The 17584-nt window shown below is 36.4% G+C and overlaps 1 protein-coding gene across 7 annotated transcripts in view; it reads left to right on the top strand.

Moving 5' to 3' along the window:
- The window catches only part of LOC117421432 (nephronectin-like), a 52548-nt gene that overhangs the window by 21045 nt on the left and 13919 nt on the right, over positions 1 to 17584 (top strand). For 3 of the 7 annotated variants that reach the window (XM_034035862.3, XM_034035863.3, XM_059029567.1), the window contains 5 exons: positions 3893 to 4001; positions 10871 to 10990; positions 12966 to 13085; positions 15335 to 15469; positions 16006 to 16128. In XM_034035862.3, the coding sequence (XP_033891753.3) occupies positions 3893 to 4001; positions 10871 to 10990; positions 12966 to 13085; positions 15335 to 15469; positions 16006 to 16128 (607 nt within the window). Of the gene's footprint in view, positions 1 to 3892; positions 4002 to 6274; positions 6368 to 10870; positions 10991 to 12965; positions 13086 to 15334; positions 15470 to 16005; positions 16129 to 17584 lie in introns of all 7 variants that reach the window. The other 4 variants (XM_034035857.3, XM_034035858.3, XM_034035859.3 and 1 more) reach the window with 2 other exon arrangements.

Raw genomic sequence — 17584 nt, 5'->3', positions numbered from 1 at the left:
AAGTGGATACATATCTGCATTTTTCTGAGACGGCATCAAGGTCATAGGAGACTTCAAAATGGTGGCATTCCTGATGGGTCTCCAAGGCGGTTTTACCAAGTTTCCCTGCTATCTTTGCCTTTGGGACAGCAGGGACACCAAGGCGCACTACCACAGGCGGGACTGGCCACAGCAGACCGAGTTCTCTGTGGGGAGGAACAACGTCAAGTGGGAGCCACTGGTGGACCCCCGGAAGGTGCTGATGCCACCACTGCACATCAAATTGGGCCTTATGAAACAATTTGTCAGAGCTCTAGATAAGGAGTCGGCAGCCTTCAAGTACCTTCAAGACTTCTTCCCTAAGCTGTCTGAGGCAAAGGTCAAAGCCGATGTCTTCGTCGGACCACAGATAAAGAAGATCTTGGAGTGCAATGAATTCCCCAAGAAGCTCACTAGTAAGGAGAAAGCGGCTTGGAACAGCTTTGTCGCAGTGGTTCGGGGCTTCCTGGGCAATCACAAGGCCGAAAACTATGTGGAGCTGGTTGAGACTCTGGTGAAGAACTACGGCACAATGGGCTGTATGATGTCCCTCAGAGTCCATATCCTTGATGCTCATCTTGATAAATTCAAGGAGAACATGGGAGCGTACTCGGAGGAGCAAGGCGAGTGCTTCCACCAGGATATACTGGACTTTGAACGCCGCTACCAAGGACAGTATAACGAGAACATGATGGGAGACTACATTTGGGGGCTGATTCGTGAAAGTGATTTACAGTATAATCGTAAATCTCGAAAAACTACTCACTTCTAAATCTTTTGTAGTCATTTTTGTATTACTTTTGTATAAATACATGTTAATTTGGATTCATATGTTGTTTTTTTCGGACTTTATGTGAACGAAAAGACACAAATTCGCCCGTTTTCTCATTGGAAATAGGTAAATTTCAAAATATCACTGTCCTGGTCACAAAAGCAAAGTTTGTGTGGAATAATAGCCATTTTCTATACTTTTGAGGCATAAGCAATTAGGAAATAACACTTACTACCCAGGAACAAAAATTGTGTTACATAGTGTAATCGCTTTAGATGTGGGTCTGTAGTGATACATGAAATGAAAAAAAAACACAAGACAATTAGACAGGGGTGACTGATGGTTAAATAGAGTAGATTTAATTGATGGAAGGAGATGATAGGATGCAGGGGGCCTAACTCCACCCCCCGAACCACACTTAATAGGTTAACATTTTATGAGATGTGTCTTTGTCAATGTGACACAAACAGGTATGATAGAAATATATACAATTGATATATATACATATATATATATATATATATATATATATATATATATATATATATATATATGTATATATGTATATATATATATATGTATATATGTATATATTTATTCTTCAGTCTATCATGAATAATCTCCCCGAGAGAACAGTGTTGTACTTATGCTTTTTCTATTATTGAATTGAACCCAACACCTGCTTATATAAAAAAAGTAGGTAGGCACTGTATTAAAGTTCAATTACCGGTAGTGTAATCTTGATGTGAAAACCACTAGTGCTATTCAGTCCTGAAGACTACTGGTTTAAAATGTTGCATTTCAAGTCAAAATACCTTCATTATCTTGGCTGTATCCTGAGCCATCACAGACTTACAGTTTGTCTTGTGGATAGCCTCTTACTAGTTTATTGATTGCACCCATCAACCAGGAATAATGTTAATGTGGCAATCTGTCTACTGTTAAAGGAGTTGGGTGCAGTGGCTCTGTAGATTATGACAGCTTTGTCTTGAAAAGGGTACTGAAGGACAGGGATAACATCCTCCATTTTGGTTCATGGGTAGTAAGTGTTATTTCCTAATTGCTTATGCCTCCATATTGGATAATATCCTCCATTTGAACTAGTGGTGGCAATGGGTCACTGATTGAATACTGCTTTGAAGTAATCCATACAGATTCCCATCTATCAAGGCTCTGATTAGGTGCTGTTAGAGATGCCATCTTTCAAATTATCCCATAGCATCTGTTGAAGAAGTGCAAGGAATTATTGACCCCTGGCCAATTATTTCCAAAAGGAATGGCCTTCATCTTATGAAGCATGAAACAGGCCCTTTCTGAGGAAGCATTCTTTGAAGGCTTATGGTGTACAGTATATTTAAACACACATGACCATACAGTATAAATAATCCCAGGCTGGCAAGTGACTCTCTAAGTCATCCTGCTGGCAAAAGTAATCACCTTGGATGACTTTAATTGGAATGTTTCAGTCCCCCACCATTTATTTCCATTCTTCTTGTTCATATCTATATGAATGCAAGGGTGTATGTAAAACGTAGTTGGAAGAATATCGTAGTGCTTTTCACTTTCATCCCATTAGGAGAACTGTGTGGTTTCAGGTGGTAAAGGTGATGAGATGAAACAGACGTATTCCACTTGTTCACTCCTGGACACTTTTATTGTCTGATGGCCTAAAACAATAAATTGGCTTGTGAGAGGCCTAATTCCCATACACTTATTCAGCACTGTTACCAAAAACAGATCTGACCGAATTTCATCAGTATGAGCATGTAAAAACATTATATAGGCATCTATTATCTAAGGAAAACTTACCCCCTTTATGGGCAACTATTGAAATATAATGTAGGTTAGTGATGAGGTTGCCAAACACAGCCACTCACCACTTGACTGACTTGACAAATGACTCCAGTTCCTGACCTCAGCATTTTCAACAACAGAGACAAGACGGTATGAACATTGTGCAGTAAAAACTACACTGCTCTTTGAGTGTGAATAATGCCAGTATCGTGCATCTAAGCTTAATATGAAAATATAAAATCTAAAACAATTTTAGGAAGGTCTTGGTTTTAATTAAACAATAAGTTTGTGATTTAACACAGTCAAACGCAGTATTCATGCAGTTCTTTAGTGATCTCTTTTATGTTTTTATATAATGCACTGTTAAGCACCATGACGGTCAAAGAAATAATAAAGAACAGTCATTTATCATCATCTCCTTAGTTAGTTTCATGATACAGAAAACGAAGTGATTTTTATTAAGAATTTATATGTAGATATTTACCTCAAAATTTACAATTAAAACATGTAGGCCTATGTCTCCATTATTATTTGTTTATTTAGCAGACGCCTTCATCCAAGGCGACTTACAGAGACTAGGGTGTGTGAACTATGCATCAGCTGCAGAGTCACTTACAACTACGTGTCACCCGAAAGACGGAGCACAAGGAGGTTAAGTGATTTGCTCAGGGTCACACAATGAGTCAGTGGCTGAGGTGGGATTTCAACCGGGGACCTTCTGGTTACAAGGCTGTTTCTTTAACCACTGGACCATATTTATAAACTATAATTATATGTTTTATACCTGTCATTTCAGAAAGCATTACAGCATTTGTGGGTATTTCAGTATTTGGCTGTCTCCATATCATTTTTTGTTACATTTTTCCATAAAGTGGAAAACATGTTATTTCAGCTTTAAGTAAGCTTATTAACACTTGGATGACAAGATATTTAAATCCACATGTCTGTGAAACAGGTAGTCTAGGCAGAAGTAACATGAACAAAGCCAAAACCTGTAAAACATGATTACCATACCAAAAGTTTTGAATGTCACAGTGGATGAGACACAGTCAATTGCATCAATGTATCTGTTGTTGAAGTTGCTGGTCTTGGTCTACTAAAGTATATCATATTTTTCTATACATGACCCTGTCAAATTTAAAAAGGCTTTTGTAGATAGTAAAGGTAGAGACACAGTGTATTTTTTATGTGGTTGACCTCCTAAATACTTAGATTTCATACATATGAAAGTGCTGAAAACCATTAGTTTTAAAAGCTATCCAATATTTGACATTAATGAACATGTTTATTATTTTTTTTCCCCAACAGCTCTCTGCCAACCTGGATGTAAACATGGGGAGTGTGTGGGACCAAACAAGTGCAAATGTTACCCAGGCTACACAGGGAAAACTTGTAACCAGGGTAAGACAAAGCAGAAGTGAGTTACCAGTAGACAAGCCACATTAACCCCACTTAAAACTTTCATATAATCACTAGAACACAGAGGGTTACCCCACATACCAGAATCTGGTATCAGCACTTAAAATTGTTTAGTTGACCTTTCAGACTGGTACGGTTCCAAAAATTCCGTCTTAGAAAAGCTCAGTCTGTTAGGCTTCGTTGTCAATTTGTGTTCTTCAATGAAAGAACTAAAAGGCAGAGATTGAGGAAAAAAGGAAGTTCAAGAGAATCTCAATGTATTTCAGTGTATAAAGCTTTAAACTTGGATATGCTTTACCAGACACTTCTGTATTTATTTATTTATTTAAAATATTTCAGAAGCAATTTTTAGTTTTTCACTTGGACCAGGTAACCAAAGCATACCTTTTAGCAATGCTTTATTTTTTTATTTTTTTGTCGTCCTGTCTTTACAAAACTGTCACTTAGCTCAAAGAGAAGACCCAGAATGCTGCAGAACATATACTTTTCCATTTAATGATATGCATTTGTGGAAGCCATTCAAGAATGTCAACAAAGGATCAGTAATTGGTTTAGAAACATAACATTATTTTCACAACCTACCCCCAAGTCAGCAATAGGATACCCTGTAATTATGAACCCTAAAAAATCCCATTAGGAATGTAAAAATCAGCTGGCTCACATTTCACTGTTTTGGTAATGCATGTCACCTTGGTTAATGGAATACTAATAATAGTACGGCCTGTTTCGTTGGTAGAAAACCTTTTATGCTTCACATTAGATTCTCGAAATGCTGCTGTTGATGAAAACCCCAAATCTACTGTAGATGTTATATAAATGAACTAGAAGCCAGGGGGAATTCTGTCTTAGACAAAGGAGGTTAACTAGAGGTTAAAAAGGCAGCTCTGTAGACTGACTTTCAATTTAAAATTAGCTAGTAATACGGCCAAAGAATATGGTAGCCATTTTATAAAATTGTCAATGCTGGCTATTAATGTGGGTTTCTGGACCCCTGAAGTTTTGTTTACCCTACTTTGCTCTGCATGGTATACTGTATGTAAAAAAGACCTTTAATGAGTACCAAATAGGTTAAATTAAATGTTTTACCCTTGTTCCTGCAGCCTGGTTCTATTCTACCACAACATGAAATCTCCACTGATAAGATGATAAGCTACATACATTTACTATAAAGTAGCTCTAAGCTGAGGGTCAGCTGTTCAGTTATTTTAAATGAGCACCAAAGATCTGAACCTCCTTTGAATACCCCCATTGTTAGGAAATATTTTATTTCACTGCTAACTAACAGATACACACTTATAGACTTTCATGCTTTTCAAATAACCTGACCAGAGCTTAAAACTACTCAAGAAGCCATATATTACCACTGGAACTTCCCATTATATTTAGTTCAGGATCCAAGGTACACAGAAAACTATCAGCTCGGTTGTTTCTCTTCAATGTTGAAAAATCATCATTATGCACCAGCACTCAGTAAAGGTATTGCTTCTGAATAAGAGTTCTGTGCCAAAGAAAAACTGTTGAAGCAGACTTGACTACACTGAATATATCTACAATAAAATATAAATGAGTTAAACCTTTTTTTTGTGCAATAAACCTTCAATGAAAATAACTTGAATCCCCAACATTTTTAACCAAAACTTTTAACCAAACTTGATATGCTTTTGAAATGAGATTAAGGTTCTAATGAGTGCTTTGAATTTATTCACCTTATATGTACTAGAAAGCGTATACTGTGTTTCAGAACTCTTTGATTTAACAGTTTTTTCTTTAATAATATTTTGCATTTAGTCTAACATGTATTATTGAAGCAACGCTCTTGCCAAATGAGTTTTGATTTTAGAAAGCATCAAATAAGAGTTTAAAAATGTTGTATATTTCGGTGGTAGAGTAATGTTTAGGTTCCCACACAATCCCATCTCCAGTGGTACCATAGACATGTATTGTAGAATAGGGTATACACTCACAGCTATTGTGGTTAATTTAGCCTGTCCTATGTCAGTGGTACTAGTATTTTAAATGTATAAAAAAGTTAAGAATTTGCCACACATGATATAATTGATTGACAGGTTAAGTGTGGCAGTGTGGTGGCCAGTGGAAGATGTAATTAAACAGAAATCAGAATTTACAAAAAAACAAAACAAAAAAAAAACGTTTTAAGTCCACTTTAATTTTCTACACACTGATGAGTAAACTGCAAAAAAGAAAGCTTTATTTTTCATTACCTGCCTGTGTACTGTTTTTGTCTTTGGTATTCCTCTGGCTCTCATGAAGATGAGCAGGTGTATGTTACTCCCCCAATGTGGGACAGTCACCCTCCTCTCTTTCTTCCCATGGATCACCAACCAGCAGGTGCACCTACAGCGGGTGAGCAAGTCTGTAATTCCTAAGGCGGCTCCCCCCCTCAACCCTACCTAGACCTGCACGGCTTACACCGGCGATCTTGCTGCCTCGCCCCTTCTCTACCAGACCAAAAGCATTGCCTGTCCTGATAGCGCCCTGGCTGGTGGATGCAAAAACATGCCTTAGCAAAGCATGTGCTCACACAAGTCCATGGCCTTGGCTGAGCCTCCCAAGACCCTTCATCTTTTCAATACCTCTCTCTTCTCTCAACTATAAACTCTCTTACTGTACTTCTCCTTTTTCATATGCAGGGCAACTGTGTTTTTCTTTTTCTTTTTTTTATGACTGTGCCTGAAATGCCAGTGCGTCAGTAATTCCGCTTGTTTGTTTAATTTAGAGATGCAGAGAATTGTATAAGGGCTACTACCATGGTAATCGTTTATTAATACAATTCCACAGGCAGAATCCACTTTCTTCTTTTTTTGACATCCTGCCAACAGTTATCATGTATACCCTTTCTAGTTGAAAACTTGAACACTTGTTTGTTCAGGCAAAAATCTATACATGGATGTTAAAAGAACTGAGTAGCTGTCTTACAGGTAAAAATCTGAAATTACACTTTCCCAGACTGTCGGTATGGTCTTTATCTTATCTTGTGCTCCAGGTGATATATGTGGAGCTGTCAGAAACTAGTGTTATGTACCTCTTTGAAGAGCTTTTAGAAGTCACAATTGGGCATTGATTCAAATTGTCCAAGTAACTACGTTGTGATACCAGTACTTGGATAATTAAATAATGTAAGTTGTAAATAGGTCAATAAGCAAACCCAACAATCGGGCTGATCAAAAAAAAACAAAAAAAAAAACTATTTATTTATATGTGTAACACCTGCAGTTCAAGGTGCTATAAAAAATATTTGTGTGCTGCTGAATTCTGAAACTGATTTACTTTTTAAAAAGTAAAGTGCTATCAATTAATTGTTTTCTTTCCATATATGTTACATGAGTGTTTCCAAGTTTTTATCAAAAGGTAGAGGTGAATAAAATATTTGAAATGTACCTCAGTCAGACATCATCCCAGTAATTCACTGAATGTTTTTTTTTTGTTTATTTTTTTTTTATTAGTCAAATTATAATGAACATGCCAAGTAGACCATGTACATTCCAAATGATACTACGCAGTTGTGGTAAATGTCCTCTGCTACAGTATGTATTTTTCATTGTCTTAATTTCTATTTTCCCACTTTATTATTTGCTGAAGAAATATTCTTGCTTAGCAGCATGTGGAATTGCTGTGGACCTGCTTTTTGGAGAAAATGTAAATCAAAATTAACTTTGGTTTTGTTTTTACTTATTCTACCATTGACTCCTCATAGGTGACGAAGATAAGAAGATAACAGCTTTTCTTTTTCTTTTTGTAGTTTCTAAGCCATGTTGATATGAAGGTCTGGATTTTTATCTCAGTTTGAAACTAAACAGGCACTTTTGTCAGTCAGCTCCAGCTGAGCAAATTCACTGGGTTTTTGAGGCATTAACATAAAGCATGCTGTTGTATATTAAAATCATTTTGGCAACAACAAAACCTGCCAAATATTTTTTTCTTTTTTTTCTTCATAATATTCCTGTTTTGGAATACCTAATTACAGGCATTTGACTGTTTGTAGCATGCTGCTCCACTTTTCTTTTAAGAGACCAGAAATTGAATGTGACTGAAGCAGTAATCCAGTTGGTCTCCATCTAGTTGTGCTGTCTTGGTGGTTCAGGTTTCAGTGCAGGGCTACCTCTCAGCATAGTACAGTTGGCATTTTCTGAACAGCTCAGTAGCTATAGAAAAGCACAGCAGGAGAGTATGATATGGTGCCAGCAAGAGCTAGCACTGAAGTTAAACTATGCCTTGCTTTTCAAAGCATATAGTTCTACTGAGATTGATTATTAAGACCCTAAGAGTATTTGAAACATTCGACATGCACTGAAGTTTTTGAAGTACACAATGCCAAACCAGAACTCCAGGATATCAAAAACAAACACTAGTTCACTCGGATTTCAGTATCTACTAAATATTTTTACTGGTCCTGCCAGCTGGACTGACTAAGAAATATAAAGTCTTTTGGTGATATAAAATATGCAAGAAATACATTTGAGTGTGCTGAAGTTTGTTTTTAATGGATACTCTAACATGGGTTGTTGGCAGGCCCTGTACACATTTTGGTAGCAGTTTTAACATGCATTCAGTTCCCACAACATTTTTTGTTATCCAAGTTCAAGTCTTGATCCAATATCAGAACATTATATGTATGACCTACAAGATTTCCAGAAAATTTAGAAACACTTCAGAAAAGTGGGAACTTCAAAATTGGCTATTTTTGTCTGGACTGAGAAGGCTTTGACGTGAGGTGACTCAAGGTTTCAGAAGCCAGGTGTCAGTGGATTGGCTGTTGATATACGATTTTCAATGTAAGCTCTGATTTCCAGCCGTTGAAGGATTTATCTGGAGGCTAAGGGGGAACATGAGAGGGTCTGAGGAAAAGAGACTCAAACAGAGAGGTGACCTCATCTCTGACTTATCATGGCTCCTGCTGATCACAGATTCTGACTAAAATGCTTTGTTTTGTTGGGAATGCATCATTTCTAAACTTGAAATGGAATACTTTCTAATCTTAAAAAAAGGGTTATTTTTTTTCATTGTTTATAAGTCATATATCATTGTGGTAATATGTGGTAATAGCTGTTAGCACTCCAGAATTGTGTTAGGACTACAGACTGAAACATTCCATCAAGGATAATATACTGTGTGTGTGTATATATATATATATATATATATATATATATATATATATATATATATATATATATATATATATTTCCTCGTCCTTTATGCAGTTAATCTTTGATGAAAAAAAATATATAAAAATATATATATATATATATATATATATATATATATATATATATATATATATATATATATATTAAAAGTTTTGAAACCGGTTGTCACCGCAACTTACAAATTTGCTGAAAACAATATGGAATCAGATTTTTATTTATTTTTAATTACTTCTGTTGCTCTGAAGATGTTATTTAGTCATTGTTTTGTTGCTGTTTTTATTTATCATTGGAATCAGCACATTGATTACAAATACAAGAAACAACAGTCCTGCTAGTAATGAATGATGAACATAGGTATGTAGTTAGAGATCTATCTATCAGAAGAAAAAAAATGAAATGCTAGATAGTATAATTCTATATACTATAATTGTATTTAAATAAAAACATACATATGGCTACACGTTTGATACTGTACACCTGTGTATAAAGTATTTGAAGTACATGGTGGCACACCAGATACTTCAGTTTAGCAGAAGTGAGTATCAGGAAGAAATGCTGAATGTAGCAGCCTGCATCATGTGATCTGATTCCCTCCATAAAAACTGAACTGGTCAATTGTTAATGTGACTGTACACAGAAACAGCATCTGCGATTGAGAGCCATTCATCTATTTAAAGACATGTCATGTGAAATATTTACAGCATGTCTCTTTAAAGGCTGAATTACAGTCATTTTCCTAAAGCTAAACATGTCACATTTTGCTTCTACTGTGAAGCTGCTACACGTGGACTGTAAGAAAGACCGATTTCCAATGCGTGAAATTACACAACTAAATGATGCTAAACACATGAAACAACCCGCTCAACCTATATAGTTGTTATGATATTATTAGAATGGCACCACTCTTGACCCATATGCTGGCTGATATGTTACTTTTAGCACCTCAGTGGTTTCAATGTCTTTGGTGCCACAGAGCCTAAGCTTCCAAACTAATCAAATTTTATTTGAGGCTTTAATGTCATAACATGATATGTAATCATGTCATGATATACATCAGCAATATTTGCAAAAGTTTTACCAGACATCATACATCTAAGGAACTACAAGTTACTGCATTCATTTATTTCATTTGAGTTACAAAAACATATGTATAATTTTTTTTGGAACATATCATAAAGAGATACAAATAGCAGGTATTGTATTCAATTATAACTGATAACATTGATCAATAACCTTTAACATCGACCAATCACTATCTGTACTGTAGCTTTAAACTGTTTAAACTTTTAGAAGATGGTAAGGCTGTTTTTTGCGTGCACTGGGAAATAGTGCAGATGTAACACAAATACTTTGTTCTTGAAGAAAAATCCAGGATTATTAGAACTATTCAAGGACAAAGGTTGAAACAGGTGATACTTTTAAGATGATATACTAAAAAGATAAATTGAAGGATGTGCTGAAATGTGTTCAAATGAGTAGGGCTGAGTGGACAGTTAGTTCCAAATAGAGTCATGCACAAGATGGTGTGGGCCTGTTGAAACACAGCATTACATTCCCAGAGTCCTGTAAAGTTACATGGTCATATGCAATAGGGAAACAAGAAAAGATGGGCTGTCAATGTTGACTTCTGACCTCTGGATGCTCTCTGTGATGTCACTAGCCTTTTAACAAGACCTTTAATCAATGTCTTTTCTATCTCTAGATCTCAATGAGTGTGGACTGAAGCCACGGCCTTGTAAACATAGGTGTATGAACACCTATGGAAGCTACAAATGTTACTGCCTGAATGGTTACATGCTCATGCCTGATGGGACATGTGGAAGTAAGTAAATGAAGCACCTATTTTAGAAATAATGAGTTTTGAAGGTGTCCTACATTACAGCTCTACGTTTTTTGTTATTATTATTATTTTACTATTCCATTTTGCAACATACTCAAATGTAACAATATTATTTTTAAAACAGAGAAAGTATTTTTATGACAAGGTTGCAAGCTAAAAATGAACTGATTTATTAGTATAACAAGGGCAAGTGATATGGGATATTTAATACAGTTGAATATCTCACTCAAAGGAGTGCTAATCTGTCAGTACAGTGGTTGCACACCATTTACTGGGGTGTTATTGGATTGACAATATCCAGATCTGACCCCGAGCAAGCTATAGTGAGTTATTCTGCTTTCAGCTGGGGAGTTTGTAATTTTCTTATCACCAGTAACTTTAAATGCATAATCATTCATAAGATATATAGTCTTACCAAAAAAAGAATCAGTGAGAAGTCAGAAACTTCAGTGTCTTTTTGAAACATATGTCAAAGTTTTTTTTATTTTTTTATTTTACTTTGTTATGTTTATTTTAACTACTTGTTTTCTCTCTGCAAGAAATGGAATTATGTTTATAATTACGTAACAGTTGAAAGGGATGTAAACATGGACAGTGAACATTTTTTATAGAACTAAACTGACACAGTTAAGTATGTCCTACTACTTTAAGTAATGTAGATATACATATATATATATATATATATATATATATATATATATATATATATATATACCACAAAAATAAAGTACTGTAGCAATGACTACTTCTGGGGAACAGCTTCCAAATGTATTAGTGGTGGGGTAAATGTGGACTAGAATCTGTATAAAACGGAAATTTGATAAAGATATATACACTGCTGTGCAAAAGTCTTAGACATGTTGCATTTTTCTACTCTTATGTATTATGAGCATCAACAATTTACTCAAAGCCTCCACTAGTGTTTTCTACTATTATAACAACCTTGACTTGCATAAAGAAGGAAAAACATTGAGTGAAATAGCTCAAAATCACTTGATTTTCAAGGTGTGGTATCCGAAGCATAATCAGCAAGTACAGAGAAACATCATCTGTAATTGACAAACCCTGGACTGGAAGACCCAAAACGCTGTCTAACAAGGATGACCAATACTTGAAGATAATATCCTTAAGGAATAGAAAGAAGACAAGCATTGAATTGACAACAGAACTGTCAGAAGGCACAGGTGTCCTTGTCCATCCATCAACAGTCCAAAGCACCTTTAACCATTGTTCCATAGTCCAATTTCTGTGTTCTTGTGCATATTTTAGCCTTTTTTTATTATTATTATTATTATTATTATTATTATTATTATTTATTTCTTAGCAGACGCCCTTATCCAGGGCGACTTACAATCGTAAGCAAATACATTTCAAGTGTTCCCCTTTCTTAACAGAGGTATTCTTACTGCAGCACATCCTTTAAGTCCTGATTTCAAGAGTGACCTTCGTACTGTTGATTTGATGGACAACGACACCTCTGCCTTCTGCCAGTTCTGTTGTCAATTCAATGCTTGTCTTCTTTCTATTCTTAAGGATATTATTTTCAAGTATTGCTCATCATTGTTAGACAGCTTTTTGGGTCTTCCAGTCCTGGGTTTGTCAATTACAGATGATGTTTCTCTGTACTTGTTGATTATGCTTTGGATACCACACCTTGAAAATCGAGTGATGTGAGCTATTTCACTCAATGTTTTTCCTTCTTTATGCAAGTCAAGGTTGTTATAATAGTAGAAAACATTAGTGGAGGCTTTGAGTAAATTGTAGAAAAATGCAACCTGTCTAAGACTTTTGCACAGCAGTGTATATATCAGAAATTGTGAATTAACCTTTTTTATTTTATGCTTTTTCACACAGATTCTTCATAAAACTCTCATTACTCATTACTCAAATCTAACATGAAGCAGCTTTATAAATTGAATTGGACCACAGTATTAACACACATGGCCTCTTTTCACAGATGCCCGCTCCTGCTCCATGGCAAATTGTCAGTACGGCTGTGATGTGGTGAAAGGGGAGATCCGGTGCCATTGCCCCTTACCTGGGCTACAGCTGGGGCCCGATAGCAGGACCTGTGTGGGTATGTGCAGCTATACACAATGAAGTACGGTCAGACCTCTGGTGAATCGCTGCATGAAAGTGTATTTCACATGCTAAATCACAAGACCACCTGTCTCTAAATACAAATTTAGACAGTGCTGGGAGTGGTCATTATAAGCAGATTTGAATATAGGACCAGATATTCAAATATATTGTTAATTTATTCAACTTTTATGCAAATATGCTTAGATTGCAAATATATGCAGATATTTGCAATGTAAGCAGAGTTGAAATTCAATAGAGTTGCCGGGAATTTGCAAATATCGCAAGACTGCAGAAATTAATACATTTCAATTAATATAAACAGGAAATGAATCGCAACCCAGACTACACCGAACTGATGCAGGTGTATTTGCTGACCAGGTGAGGCAATGGCTCAAAATGTTGAAAAGCATAGAAACTTTACTGTAGAGTAGATTATAATAATAGCTGACAAAAAGAGAAAAAAAAATTAAATAAGATTTTGTCCTAAACAATGCGAAAACTATACCATGCGATTAGTTCACGATACGATCACGATAGTCTAAAATTAAAAATAATTATCATTATATGAACTTTTATGTTTTTTAATGCTTCCAGACCAAGACAAATCTGTTCAGAATGGGGACTAAATCAGTGAGAAATGTCTAATTATACTACACGACAGAAGAAGTAGGCTATGAACTTATGTAGTAACAATGCTTTTTAATATATATAGATGCTGAGTAAACGAGTGGTATAGTTTTCAAGACGTTCCACGCTGTTTTAGTGCCCCATCCTGGCAGTTTTGTCTTCGGTCGGCTTTTATTTACACTCCAGATAACATGAATATTGTTGCAACTGTTCCACAGTATATAGATGAAATTTAAGTTAAAGAAAAACTTCTCAGATTCGAAAATCTACCAAATCCACTGGTGGAGGACCTGCCTTAGAGCCGACCACTTGAACAGAGGAAGGGTGTCATTAACAATTCCCATAGAGGTTGGGAGCACTCTGAGTGCAGCTAAACCATCAGTGCCACCAGCATCTGTTTTTACTGCACCAGGATCTGAAACCGATAACTGGAACATCAGGATCCTCTGTTGGCGCAGTTGGAGCTGCAGATATCTTGGAGGGAATGTGTTGAGAATAAGTTAAGTGAAGTAAAAAAAACATGCAACAAATTTGTCTGCAAAACTTTTATTTGAATTTCGCAATTGTCGGTGAACTTGCATAATTATTCACAACTTCAGAGTTAAGGAAAAAACACGTTTTTTTTTCCAGAAACTCTAGCACACCGCTTTTCTCAAGGCAAAATTAAGGGAAAAACATCCCTGCAACTGCATTTGTGAAACTTGCATCTCTTTTCAATATCTGGCTCATAGTAGCTCACAACTAGTCTGAAGTGAACCTCAGGTTGCGGAGCAATTGGTGCAATAGGTTGCTTGTAACTATAGATGTTTACCATCTTTCACAAGAATACAAGAATAGAGCATTGTAAATATGATTAATTTTCTATGTCACAAATATACCTTTCTCCGCTTTACACACAGGCAGCTTGACTTCATCATAAGAGTCCAGTGCATAGCCAAAGCATACAAACTATGTAAATAATTACACAAACTACTAATTTACTGTGCTACTCCTTTCATATGCAATTTACTGCTATTGTTCACAGAAGACCTAACTGGCATGAAACAACATTTCTCCCAGTTGATACAATAATATTTAGAAAAAAGTATAAACAAAAAAACGAAACATGCATCCCTTCAAAATAGTTTACAATGGCGACATTATATGGTCATTTTTCAATGTCCCCATTTTACTGTGCATGTTTACTATGGTTTACCATGCTTTACAAATTCTCTTTGTGTTTTACCGTGCTTGCCTACTGAATGCTTCACCATGCTTTCACTATTCTTTAATACACGTTGCTATTCTTTTTCCATTATAAACTTTTTTTAAGACTGATCCAATCTAAAATGTCTTCCTGTTTAATGAGTGAATTTCGAGTCTTACCAGGATTGGAAGGCAGGTTTAAGTTCCTACTTGTTATTGATTGTAAAGTGTATATTACAGAAAAGAACCTGACACCCACCAGTACCAGGCAAAAAATAATTGCCACTTCTTCTAAACGATGGCTAGGATAGGATTTTATGATACTGTAATTTATTGTGGACCTCATGGTACTTAGTTTCCTGACTAAGCCATATCCAATCTTGCAGCTTCATAATTCATCGAGTACGTTGTAACTAAATATTGATTTTATAGATGTGGATGAATGTGCCACTGGCAGAGCTGTGTGTCCTAGATTCCGGAAGTGCATCAATACCTTTGGAAGTTACATCTGCAAATGTCATGAGGGATTCGACCTAAAATACATCAACGGAAAATACCAGTGCATAGGTAATCATCTCTAAAGAGAAGCAGATGTGCTGTACTTGTCTAGTTAAAAGTATAGCCTTTCAAATGTGAAAACTGCTATATGAAAAGTTAACCTTTGAAATAACAGCAGTTTTATTTATTTGTATTTAGACATGAAATTATCCACTGTCAAGCAGTTACATTAATTACCAGGGATGTTCTATTCAACTGGGGGTTGTGTAAGTGATCGCAAATAGAATTAGCCAAGTGAGTTTTGCCCTGTCACACTCACCTGTATTGGAATTCAACCAGGACAGTTGGATGCATTTTCATCATGAGGTGTTTTATGTCCCAGTAAAATTCGTATTTTTTTTATCTGAAAGGTAGGAGTTCACTTTCAGAAGAGAAGTAGCCATATTGTTCAGATCATGGAAAAGCACTTACCATATAGAATAGCCAAGGTGGTGATCCTAGAATCTTGTTGTCCATCACCCAATATCTCCCCCAGGATTCATTGCTTTTGTTTTCTTCCACAACATTCATGGGAAGGGGCCTTGAAGCTATCGATTTTCTTACAGATGTGAACGAGTGTCTTTCCTCTGTGCACCACTGCAGCAGCTTTGCCATGTGTTACAACACACCAGGCTCGTACAAATGCAAATGCAAAGGAGGCTTCAGGGGGACCGGCTTCGACTGTAAACGTAAGTATTGTTTGCATCCAACCAACAAAGTTTAGCGGTTTTGAAAATAAGATTTCCATGCTCAGGAGGATACTGTCCAATATGCCCCCCATATTGTGTAATTCTCTGCCTGAATCTATCCATGTGGCTGATTCACTTGGGTGTTTTAAAAGTATATTAAAAACATACTTTTTAATGTGGCAATTTTTCCATTTTTGTGTGGGCAAAGTCCTTTGCGATCAATTTGCATGGTATTTTATTGTACTTTAGTAAGCATTGTGAGGAAATTGAAATGTCATTTGAGGCTTAATTAACACCTACTGTCGGCATTTTCTCAATTCATCCTCAGGGGCTTTTCTACTTATTAGCCCACCTTTTAATAACCCAGTCAACCCTTAAGGTCAGTGCAACTGCTGAGGCAAGTACGTTTATGTTTAGAAGTTTCACAGTGCCTTGCATAAGTATTCACCCCCCTTGGACTTTTCCACATTTTGTAGTGTTACAACCTGGAATTAAAATTGATTTAATTGGAACTTTTACCATTTGATTTCCACAACATACTTAATTATTATTATTATTATTATTTTTTATTTCTTAGCAGACGCCCTTATCCAGGGCGACTTACAATTGTTACAACATATCACATTATACATTATTTCACTTTTTACAGATATCACATTATTTTTACATACAATTACCCATTTATACAGTTGGGTTATTACTGGAGCAATCTAGGTAAAGTACCTTGCTCAAGGGTACAACAGCAGTGTCCCCCACTGGGGATTGAACCCACAACCCTCCGGTCAAGAGTCCAGAGCCCTAACCACTACTCCACACTGCTGCCCTTAACTTAACACTTTGAAGGTGCAAAATATTTTTTATTGTGACACAAAAGTTAAACAAAAAAAAAGACATTTGTTGGTTGCATAAGTATTCACCCCCCTGAGGCAATACTTGGTAGAAGCACCTTTGGCAGCAATTACAGCTGTGAGTCTTTTTGGGTAAGTCTCTACCAGCTTTGCACATCTGGATCCTGCAATTTTTGCCCATTCTTCTTGGCAAAATTGCTCAAGCTCTGTCAAGTTGGATGGGGACCGTTGGTGAACAGCAATTTTCAAGTCTTGCCACAGATTCTCAATCGGATTGAGGTCTGGGCTTTGACTGGGCCATTCTAAGACATTCAGGTTCTTGTTTTAAAACCACTCCAGTGTAGCTTTGGCTGTGTGTTTAGGGTTATTGTCCTGCTGGAAGGTGAATCTCCGCCTCAGTCCCAGGTCTCTTGCAGACTGAAACAGGTTTTCCTCTAGAATTTCCTCCTGTATTTGGCTCCATCCATCTTGCCCTCAATCCTGACCAGTTTCCCAGTCCCTGCCGATGAAAAGCATCCCCATAACATGATGCTGCCACCACTATGCTTCACCGTGGGGATGGTGTTCTCAGGGTGATGAGCAATGTTGGCTTTGCGCCACACATAGCA

This window comes from Acipenser ruthenus, chromosome 1 (genome assembly GCF_902713425.1).
Source record: "Acipenser ruthenus chromosome 1, fAciRut3.2 maternal haplotype, whole genome shotgun sequence".
NCBI lineage: Eukaryota > Metazoa > Chordata > Actinopteri > Acipenseriformes > Acipenseridae > Acipenser > Acipenser ruthenus.
This window is presented reverse-complemented; position numbering and strand designations above follow the sequence as displayed.